At 40.3% G+C, this 12240-nt stretch overlaps 1 protein-coding gene across 1 annotated transcript in view; it reads right to left on the minus strand.

Annotated features, from left to right (window-relative positions):
- GRXCR1 (glutaredoxin and cysteine rich domain containing 1) overlaps positions 1-10698 on the minus strand; it is a 67137-nt gene extending 56439 nt beyond the window's left edge. Inside the window, exon 1 of the mRNA XM_024107224.3 lies at positions 10140-10698. Within this exon, the coding sequence (XP_023962992.1) occupies positions 10140-10535 (396 nt within the window). The 5' untranslated portion in view covers positions 10536-10698. The remainder of the gene's footprint in view (positions 1-10139) is intronic.
- Between the last annotated feature and the right edge of the window lie 1542 nt (positions 10699-12240).

Here is a 12240-nt window from a genome sequence, read left to right on the forward strand (position 1 = left end):
ATGAGTCTGTACCTCACTGACTCCAGCAGCATTTCTGTGACCAGTTTTGCTGAGTTGGATAGTGGAGGGAGGCTGTCAAGAATTATGCTGCTGCTGCTGCAGCATGTGTTTCTTGTGCCTAGTAAAACACTGCATAGATTGGCTGTTTGGTTTGGGATGAATCTTTCTCCTGAACCTTATTCAGCACCAGCAGAAAAGAGATAGTACACTAATTATTACTTATAAATAGGGACTGGCTTAAATTGTGAAATTTGGTAAATATTTATACTTCAATACTTTTCATATTTGGTACCAGATGCTATGAGGGTGTGGGGAAATGGGGCAAAGGAAAATTAAAGGTTACATACCTTTATTTCTGGCTGCAAATTTCCCTCATTTTAAAGCATGTTTTACTGCAGTTAAACTAGGGATTTACTCATCATCCTGCGGGCTGCTGCAGTAACTGGTAGAAACTTTGTTCCTAGCCAACTGATAGATCACCTATGGGATACTTTTAACTGTTACTTTCTTTAAGCTGTTAATTATGTATCTTGTGTGGGTGCAGTGTGCAATAAACCACCAGCCGCAGCACCCAAATGTCTGCAGCCTGTTCTGACAGTCCTGAGTAGTTTAGCTGCTTCCCATTCTGATTCTCATCTGCAATTACATCATCGCTTTCTCTTTTTTGGCTGAAGGAAAAAATGGCTCCTTAACCACTTCCATATGCCAGTCATGTTGGTTAGCATATGATTGACTGACTTGTCACTGGTTTATGATCAGGTGCTAAAATTGTACATCAGATTTCCTTTGTTGCACAACAGCAGTATTACATGAATACTGTGTGATATTTTTATTCAGTTAGTCAGTACTTGCAAACCCCAGTGCAGGCTCACTGCAAATATACTTCTGAGGTGCTGTTAAAAGAGTGTGACAAAACTTCAGAACTAAATGGTATTATTCTGTAATTAGCTGGCTGTGTATTTGTACCATTGCCTTCTACAAGACAGACTCAGCACTATTTGTTATGGCCCCATACAGCTAGCCACTAAAGGAGTTTCCCTTGTAGTTCAAATGGTAGGAGCATGTGCTTTTGGAATAGGAGGAGGTGTCCCCATTTTCACAACACCAATAGTTGCACAGTTTGGTGACAGATGTGAAGACTGAAGAGGCCAGAGGTTTGTTATAATATTTTCATGATTTAGATGTAACTATAAATGTCCTCCCATGCAAATATTAAAAAAATCAGCTGCAAGACATTCAGTTTCCAAATATGCACTAGTCCTGAACCTGTGTGGTTGACTTTAGCTGCTACGCACCTAGGACAGTTTATAAATGTAAATAATTTAACATTTACATTTCACCTTTCAACCTAACGTACTTCACAAACTATATACATACAGCATCACAGGAATTCATCCAGCACAGAGGTGAAAGGTAGCAGGTAGGCAACCAGTGAACAGCTTGTTATTCAATAATGAGGGCAGGGGCAGGAATTTGGCCAGGATAGCAAGGCAACCCCCTACTCCTGCAAACATGACAAGCATTTTTAAAATGTCTATACACAGGACCAAGTTTTAAGGTAGGTTCAGAAAGACCCTGCAACAGGAACACATCATTGTTGTGTTGAGTCACCCTACTAAGCACAGGTGGTAGACCAGGGGTAGGCAACCTATGGCACGTGTACCGAAGGCGGCACACGAGCTGATTTTCAGTGGCACTCACACTGCTGAGGTCCTGGCCACCGGTCCGGGGGGCTCTGCATTTTAATTTAATTTTAAATTAATTTTATTTATTTTACATACAACAATAGTTTAGTTATATATTATAAACGTATAGAAAGAGGCCTTCTAAAAACGTTAAAATGTATTACTGGCACGCGAAACCTTAAATTAGAGTGAATAAATGAAGACTCGGCACAGCACTTCTGAAAGGTTGCCAACCCCTGTGGTAGACTCTGCAAAAAGGTGCAGGGTTGTTACTGTTGATTAATGATTAATGCTGGCAGATGGATCTTTTTAGTGCCAAGCTGGATATAAGAGAAGCTGGGGACTCTCTAGAAGATGGAAGTGGGTAGAAGAAGGATAGAGCAGATCCTGCAGTGAAACCCTAAGAACAGCTAGTTTTGGGGAGACTATGTTCTTGATAATGCCCCATTGAAGGGAATGCATTTTGGATACTAATTCAGAACCTGAATGCCTTGTTGAAGATAGGCTAGAGACTAAAGCTAAGAGCCTGGTTCAGTGTTGTACTATTTCCCGTGTGTAGGCTCTGCTGCTAAGAGGCTGTAAAGCCAATGGATGTGCCTATTAGGTAATTCCCTCCTCTTTAGGGAAAGCATCCACATGGCATAGAAATGGCTGCAGTGCTCTAGCCCACTCTTGCAGCTGTGACAGCAGTTTGCTATTCTGAACTCCGCAGTAGTCCCTTGTGACGATAGGCAGTTGGGTACAGGTTAGGGTAGGCCTGAGGCTGCTCTAATCTGTGCCAGAAATCAAAACAGCTCCTAGCCAGAGTAGGGTAAGTGTGAAGTTACAATTGCCTCCTACCTTTGGATCCTGCATTTAGCACAGCTTGGTGGCATTTGGGACTCAGACCCATTTGTGGAAAGCTGCATGAGGTTCAGTTTTTCTACCATGGAAGGATAGAGTGCAGAGGTAATCCTGTTAAGATTTGATCCTGTGGTTCTAGGTTGTCTAGAGATTTTAAACTAACATCCTCTTTAATACTGTACTGCAAATGCATAAGGCAATTCTCAATTGCCTTGTGCCTATTGTAAGCATTTACACCTATGCAAAGGGGATATAAATGCTGCTGCCAGTGTGAATAGAAAATTCAGTTTGGTAACAATATATACCCACCATGAAAAGGTGAAAATGACTACAGAGGATCCAAGGAGCAGTGGATGAACATATACATTTTTCTGATTCAGGAAATATTCTGGATAATTAGATAGATATGTATGCAAACATGGAAAAGAAATTCCAAGGAATCTTATATCCAGAACACCACTGATTTCACCAGCATTTCACATGAGAATTGGGTCCCTTAGCAGGATAGAGCAAGAATCGTTTAGTGGCACCTGTGGAGCTCTGATTACATGTAGGTCATGGTCTGAGAGCCTGTACTATACAGAGCTGGATGAAGTTTTCAAAATAAAAACATGTATATTAATTCTTTCTCCAAAATAACAAAAACAACTAATCTACTTTATGGAACAATCACTGATGAAATCAAACAATCAAATATCATGGTTTGCTTTTGTTGCTGGTTTCTTTATATTCAATAAATCAAGCAGTCAAAAGATTTTTTCCTCTATAACTTAGGGGATAAAAGGGGAAGGGGGGGTGTCTGAAAATCTTGTATATCAGAAACTTGTATTTTTTCCAGTCTATTTATAAACCCTTAACAGTAAAGTGTTTCAATGCAACACCAGCAAACCCTTAACTGTAACATCATGAACAGTGCCACTATAATAATGCCCTTGTCTAAACCTGCTGATGTATAGCTGTTTTTGCAGTCTGGGAACAACAGATACTAATACACTAATTAATGATCAACCATAGACTCTAATTGAAAGACCATTAACCCAGAGTTTAAAATCCTCCTTTTGGAATCAATGTAATTATTCAGCATGTGGTTCTATAAAACTAACTATAGGTAAACTACAGTATTACTCACAGTCCCAAGCAGTTGAGGTAACTTGACAAAATTTAAGAAGCCATGAAAATTGTTTTGCAACAAGTTTTCTTCCCCCTTTCCCTGCCCGCTAAGATTTTGGACACTCCAATTATGCCTTTTCTATTGTCTAATGGACAGAAATCTAATTTTGCTAACTTCTCCTGGCTATTACTCCACTGGCATTTGTCAGCCTTGTTACCATTTTTCATGCACTCTCTAATTCTTCAATAGACTTCTATAATATAGTGCTCAGAATGGTCACAAGATTCCAAGTGAAAGCTGGCACAGGGAGGTATAAGTTAAAATTACCTACACGAGCTAATAAATCTGCATCTCATCAGAATTTATCCCAAAAGAGGGTCACTCTGCTTCAAGATTCATACCAGATGATGTAGCTTCAGCTTACAGCTGGGGTTCCATAGCAGCCTGACTGGCCAGTACTGATGACCTGGCAATTCCCTTTTCTGTGAAATCTGCTATTTTGGAACTTGTGTTTTTGCTGCGTCTTGTGCAGACATCCCACAAGGAGGCTCTGGCACAAGAAGCTTCTCTTCCTCTTGCTCCCCATAAGTATGATCCAGTCCAGTGGGAGCCTTTATGCTAAGGGAGTCAAAGGACTATGCAGGGCTAGAGTGGCCCTGCCAGTGTTGAAAATTTGACCAGGGAGTGGGAGGGCAAGATCAATGACTCTCTCCAAATAGGGGTACAATATTCATTCTTCTCCTGTGCTCCCTAGAGTTCTGGGGATTATGACCTCCACTCTGCCCCCAATGAGGGGCTGTAGCTACATGCTACATTCTATCCAGCCTATAATTTTAGGTTTCTGTTTACCTGTCACTCCAAAATCCTGTCCCAAACAGCATTTTGCAGCTCGTACTATTTAGAGCACAATTCTTTTCTAACTCCCGTTGGCTCTATTCTGCATACTATTTGGTATTGGTCAGCCCTCCTATTTTTGCAGCATCTGCGAAGTTGAAAACCATGCCACATATTCACTCCACCAGGTCACTGATGAACAGAGAAAATGACAAGAGGTTGGAAAACAATCCCTGCAGCACTCCATTTGTTACTGCATTTTTATCTGATTTTACCATTCACCACTCCTCTCTTCAGCCTTAACAAGCTAACTCTTTATCTAGCTGAGTATTTCGTTGTCAATACTATACTTTGCAAACTTACACATTAGTCTTGTCTAGACATATTGGAAAAGAGCTTGAAAAGCACTTCTCGTTGCTACATCCACAAATACATTAATCAGATTTGTTAACCGCGCCTTCCCTTTTATAATGGATGCTAGCAGGCTTGCCTTGATTTAGTTCTGTAGTTAATCAAACAGCAAGTGACCTTTCAGAACCTACTAGATGCCCAGCAGAGCGTTATAAGCCTGGAATTAAATAAAAAGATCACTGCTGGAACTGTGATAAGGAGCGAAAGGATTTGTACAAATCTTTTGGCTGGGCTCCATTGTACCACACCTTGTGGTAGGAAATCCGGCATGAATTGAACATCATGCTAGTTAGTGATGTACCAAATAATTCACTCAGTTTTGTTCTATATTACCTAGATGCTATATGAGGCATGAGCAAGTCACCAAAGATTGGTTCTGAGGAGTATTAGCATTTATTTTAAGAAAACAGAAATCATGCCATTCTTAAGTTTTATAGAAAAATCTTAGGCATATTCAAGCCTGTAGAGGTACTAAAAACCATAGTGATTAAGTATATTTAATTAACGAGTGTGCAGAGTATTAGTATAAACCTCAAACCAATATTAATATACTAATCTAAAGACAACAGTTAACCACAGCTGCATCCAATGAGTATATGCTCCTAAAATAAGATCCATGAAAGAATTTAGGCACCTAAACCCCAGACGTAGGTAACTAAGTTCCTGTTTTAAGTGCCTACATCCCAGTTTTGGTTCCCCTGCCGTCCACAACACTCCCACTGATCCAGTAGGTGCCTAAACTCATTCAGTGCCTCAGATTTTCAGATTAAAATGTCCTTATGTTTCTGTCCCTGAGCATGTGCAGTGCTACTCTGGGCATCCAGACTCCTCTCTGACCTAAGCCCCAGGGTGATTCACAAACCAGGGAAAGACAGGCATTCGTCCACCTAACTCTCATGGGAGGACCCAGTATGCTAGGCATGTTCAGTCTGCACCTATGCATAGGGCACCATTCAAATTCCAGCTGGATGAGATGATGTTGCCCACCTTATAACTTTTAGCCCAGTGCTTAGAGCACTCACCTGTGATATGGGAGACTCGGGTTCATGTCCCCACTCTCTGCCAGAGGGTGAGAGAGGATTTGAACGGGGGTCTCCAACCTGTCAGGACAGAGCTCTAATCCCTGAGTTATTCTGATGTGGGGCTCACTCAGTCGTTCCTGTTGAAGTTGTTCCACTGTGGATAAATAATGAAAGAGTGGTTGGAGCAGGGCGAAGGGACTCAGGATCTCTGACATCCCAGGTGGTTGCCCCAATCGCTGGGCTACAGAGTCATTCTCTCTCCTCCTATTCATTATATAGGGAGCCTAGGTGCCTTACTCAGCTGAGTGGATTGCAATCTTGTTCCTGTGATTTTTTAGGCACTTAAAAATTGGGTGCTGTGACAGTTAGTGTTGCAACACTAAGTCCCTTCATGGATCCCACCCCGAGTATAAATAGCAGGTCACTCCCATAGTTCTATATCAGCAGGTGGTATCTTCCTTCCCATTGAGGGCATGCAGCAGTAGGGCATTAAATGCTGATAGTTGAGGATCTCCAGTTGATTGTCTGCTGTAGCTTCAGCCATAAATATCCGCTCAACTTAGCTATACTGAACTCCCAGTGACAAATGCCTTGTTACCAACACACTGAGTCCTGAGTGCACATCAACATGTCTTAGGCCTGGTGCTGAGCATTCACAAAGGTTATCAATATCCCATTCCTAATCTTGAATACCCAAAGGAGTCATCCATGAGGTTCAGACCTTGCTCTGAGTGATAACATAACCCTCAGTAGGCCCCAGGCCTAGTCTTGAGCATCCAACAAGGTCATTGACATTGTTTAAGCCTGGTTCCAAGTGCCCAATGGAATCACTGATAGGGTCTCAGGCCTAGTACTGAATAGCCATTGAGGGTCATTAACTTAGAACCCCACTCTGGACTCCAAGGAAAGTGTTTTATATCAACTGGGTTGAGGCTTCCCATGCTCCAGGCTGGACACAAAGTGAGCCCTCCACCACAGGCTTCAGAGCATGCTGCAGGGAGACTGGGGAATTGCTATGTCACCTTCCTTGCTGGAGGCATCAACTTACATTAAAAGGGAGTGGGAAGATGTTGCCATGGCAACCTTGTTCCCATCTTCACTGAAGCACAAGGAGCGGCTGAGGGGGTTGCTATGGCAACATTCTCTATTTCAGGCACCAGCAGCTTAGAGGGAAAGTCGGAAGGGGTTGCTATAGAAACCATGCTCCCATTGGGCTGGTTTCTTGGCAGCCTTCCTACCCCAATTTCAAAATATCCACAACCTAAAATGGAACTAAACCCTCCCCTGACCCCCAGCATAATTCCTTTTACACCATGCATCCCCATCCTGCGAGCCGAGAAAGTAACTTTCTTGGTGCTGTCTTTACCATCTTTCAGCACCTTCAGTACCAGCCTCAAACTTCGGGTTTTACAGAGCATTTCCATATACAGTTGGACCCAAAAGTATGCACAGGGACCAGTTATTAGATAAACTGAGGTGTCAATCCCAGTTACTCTTTCACAAATGGCTGAAATCATTAGCCATCCATCTGGCTTGTGGCAAAGATGCTCCAAGTGTTCTTGTAGATGTGAGCAAGGGATCTATGTGTATAGTTTCTCTCAGACTGGGCTTCTATAACAGGCAAATTCTTGTTTTAATCTAGAAATACTTCCCACCTAGTAGATCTATTCTGCTCATATTCATTAAAGGTATGGCGGTCATGAGCCAGGTCTGATTAGGTAGCCATTTTGAAGGAACTATCTGCAACACTTCCATGGGGGTGTACTCAGTAGCATGAATGGAAAATTATTCAAAATCCAGAAATATCTCTGGAACATTTAAAATTCACAGAAGACTTGCTGGACTCAGGTATTCTTAGTCCTTCTGAGTATAAAAGATGAAAACAACTTGCCTGCTTCACCAAACTCCATTTATCGAAATCCCCATTTGTCTCTGTACATATATGGAGTCTCTCAAATTCCTGCTAGAAACGACTTGTTTTGAAGTCTGCCATTGCTCTACACTAGAGAATATTTGCCACAGATAGCAGTTGTTAGCAAAGGCTTTGAAGTTGAGGACCAAAATCATGTGGCCACAACTAGCAGTATACCTCAAAGAGAAGCCACTGTTAGTGATTATCGGACACACACATATTCCATATTTGAGATCCCAAATAACATTTTTCATTATAAATAATTTCTTAGTAACTCTGATCCAAATAATAATATTCAAGACTCCATCCACAACTTAGACTCAGGATTCACCCAGGAATTTCTGTGCATACTTTGGGATTTCAAATGACTATTTCAGGTAAAGATCCTGACAAACATATAATCAGGCCACCTAGTTCTGAATCAATATGCAAGCAAGGTCAGAATCTCACCTCAGATATTGTAAGCTCCATAAAAGTTTGACTGAACTGTTATTCAGCTAGTTGCCTAGTAGAGAAAAGAATACAACTGCAGACAGTCACATCTGTTCAACATTGGACCCTCTAGACGGTCCATAGACCAGAGGGTGCTGAAGCAAATCCTTTTGAGAGAGAAACATAATTATCTTGTCATACCTTTAACCACAAAATTTCTACTTTCTACACTCTTTTGTTGGTGAAGGGAAGGTCCTGATCAAGCTCATGGAATAACAATAGAAATCATGTGGTGATAATCTTTTTTAAGAGGAGGGTAGATACCATTCCATTTTTAATAAGGAGGGATATCTGAAGATATCTCAGACAGGACTCCAGCAGTCTCAAAGGAAACCTTTGCACTCTGGTATACCACATTTATACTGATCAGTGTTACAGACTACATACCATAGAAATCATTTGCAATAGATAATTCCTCTCCATTAGACTCTGAACCTTGAATTTGTGGTGACTGTTGTGCAGAGACCTTTCCTTATGCCTCCTTCAAACTGTTTAAAATATCTGTGTGTTCCAGTTTTTCAGAGTAGTTTCTTTCTGTTGGCAATGATATCATCCAGTGGAGTAACACATGAAAACCAAGAGTCTGATCTACCGTCTCTGTGTATAGTTTTTTTTTTCTATGAAGCCTTTCCCCTTTCCTGAATGCCGTCCTTCTAGACATTTCACAGAAATAAATAAAGTTGCTGGACCAGATTCTTATTGCACTTAACAGGAGTGACTCCACTGAAGTCAATGGAATTACACAGGTATAAAATTGGTGAGAGCAGAATTAGGCCCCTGGTTCCTGCCCTGAAGAGCTTATGGTCTAAACCTGGGGATAGGAAGGCAAGAGTGACTGTAATAAGATTACATGGTTGTTAAATAAGAACATGGCATAAAACTGAGAGAGATTTCTCATAAATAGAGCATTTAATTTCAATAAATAAGTACTTATATAAAACCCCTACCCCTCTTAGGTGTTGCCCAAATGCTTCTAAAACAATACATGCTCTAAAACTAGCATGTATTAATTTTGAATATCATGATAAACACGTTAGACATTGAATCCTCCTAGAAAACAGTAAATAACATGTATGCTAGCACAATCTAAACATTAATAATTCAAAAATAGTATAGTAGAACTAGTGAATAGTATATTTTGTAGTTTTATTGTATGAAATCTAAGCTATTTTAAAAAACAACAATTTTATTTTATTTTTCCGAGAAATCTACTTTTCAGCCTAGGGGTTCAAAGTGGCAGAAACCATTTTAAATATAGATCTTCAATTCCTTCCAGCAAATTAGTGAAAAATAGACCTTAATAAGAAAGACATCTGACTAGATATCATTCATCTAAAACTTTAAATGGGAGATGTGTCATTGGTGATATTCTGCATCTAATTTGACTTACTTATCGGGTTAAACACAACAGAATTTACAAGTATAAATATTTATAGAGAAAGGATAGCAGATGTCATGGTAAACCAGTTAAAACAGATACCATGGGCTGGAAATGGCATATAACCCCATATATATACTCTTAATGCTCATAATGAAGCTGAAAATTAATTCTTCAGTCATATCTTCACTCCAGGTCTTTACATGCTAAGCAGAGAGTATCCATTTTTAGCCAGCAAACCCTAGGGGAGGTAAATACTGAGAGAAGTTTCAAAACCAATTTTTGCGGTGGAGTTGGTATAGGAACAATCATTCTCTCCTGTACAGGGGAGCCTTCAGTGGCATCAGTTATGAATACTGAAGTATGAGAACTCATAAATAAGAGAGGCTTGGAAGAACTAGGAGAAAAAGATGAGAATAGTTTTCACAATTAGCAAAGCTGCTTCACTTACCTGAAATATTTTTGACAAATTGTTAAAGAGGGCTTGACCAGCACTGACTTTGTGTTTGACTCCTCTGACTGTACCATTTTTGCTTAGAATGTTGACTCGTTTTGTACCAAAGCCCCTCTCTTTAGTAGCTCTCACTAAAATGAGCAAGTCATCTTGCTCATTCTCATTTTCATCACACTCAGATCCTAAATGTCCATTCTGCTGTCCATCCGCTTCACTCAGTCTGCTGGTTTGGTCAGTCTCTGAACTACTGGTGTATTCAGAATCCAAAGAGTCTGCCGTTTCTCCATCTGCATACACTTCCTTTAGTACTCTCCCACTGTGAGAGGAAGCAATTCGAAATCGGACTTTCCTCAGCTGCCTTTCACCTTCAGTCTTCATCTCGCTTTTAAGCATTGTCCCATCTATTGATATCAGCCGTTTACATTGTTCTGGTTTAGGCTGTGACTGTAACTGCCAGCTTGTCACACTTAAAACAATATCAGAACTGTTTTCCAGGGACAGCAGCGCTCATATTAAACTGAAGTGTAAAGGAAAGAGGATTCCCAAGAACCTACACTGCAGTTCTACAGTTAATAATGAATGGGTTTGTGCTATGGTTACCTTTAAACTAAAACCTGCAAAATGATATCATCAATTAAATATTAAAGAGCCATTGTGTTGGGTTTTTTAGCAGTTAGAGAGAGAGAGAGAGAGAGAGAGAATATTAATTGATTGAAACCAAAATTCAGATCAGCATCTAAGAAACATAATAAGTTACACGAATTTATGTGAATTAAACTTTGTTGAAAAGTGCAAAAAGGAAGGAAGAATTTTCCTCAGGGTTCATCTGAGTAGAATTATTAGGGCTCTTCATTTTCAGTTTTTATTTTATTTTTTTTCACAGGAATTTATCAGTGTTTATTATCACAACAACAAAAACAGGTGAAAATCAGTGCAAAAATCTAATAATAATTTTTCTGGATAAATATTGGTGTTTATTTTGGTGGATGGAAAAACAGGGGGGGAAAGGTATTCAGTAGATTAATGCTTTGAATTCCGTTCATTAATGTGGTTTGCTGCAGAACTAAAACAGAACTCAAAATACAATGCCACCTTTGAGCTTAAGAAACAATACATCTCTAACCCCCAAATAAAACTTTTCATTTGAATAAACAGTTCACTGTCATAGGCTTAAAACTATTAGCCTACAAATATTTACATTTCATAATAGAGCCATACCATTTGCAGCGCATACACTCAACTTCCTCCTTTTCTCCTTTTTTTGTTTTTTTTAAACTTTCAAATACTTCCTTGTGTTCTGAAATGTATTCTGATACAGATTTTCATTTTCTTCCCATGTTAGTGTGTCAAATCTTTAAACCGTTATCTGCTAATAGCTTGAAAGGTGTATGTGATGGGCGTGAGATTCATCAGTATGTACATGCACTTTAGAGCTTGCATGCATGCCCGTTTGTTTACTGTGTATATCGTCTAGACTAATACATAGCCTTACTTCAACAGGCAGTTTTGCATATACACACAAAATAATGTATTATTGCAATACATATATCTCATGCAATGTATTGTATTTTCCTAATAAAATACGTTATTTTTATATATTTGAATGATACAAAAATAGGGTGAAAATCAGATACAACTGAATAATATTTTTTGTAAACCCGGGAATTTTACAGTAAAAATCAGTTTAAACTGAAAATGAAGGTGTTTAAGAATTATATATACACTGCACTTCAGGTGAAAATCCTGTGCTCCAATTTTGGAGAGGGGTGGATGCTGGGAACATTGCTTTACAAACAGAGACGTTGACCTCCACTCTGCCCCAGGCCCTGCCCACACTCCACCCCTTTCCCCAAGCCCCTACCCCGTCCCGCTTCTTCCCACCCCCACTCTGACCCCGCCCCCCTGCTCCTCCCCCTTCTCCCCAGCACCTCCTGCACACTGCTGAACAGCTGATCACAGTGGGCGGGAGGAACTGGAAGGAAGGGAGAGGAGCTGATCAGTGGGGCTGCTGGCAAGCGGGAAGAGTTGGTGGAGGAGAGGGAGGTGCTGATCTGCAGTGCTGCCAGTGGGTGCTGAGCACCCACTATTTTTTTCCAGC

This window comes from Chrysemys picta, chromosome 5 (genome assembly GCF_011386835.1).
Source record: "Chrysemys picta bellii isolate R12L10 chromosome 5, ASM1138683v2, whole genome shotgun sequence".
NCBI classification, from domain to species: Eukaryota; Metazoa; Chordata; order Testudines; family Emydidae; genus Chrysemys; species Chrysemys picta.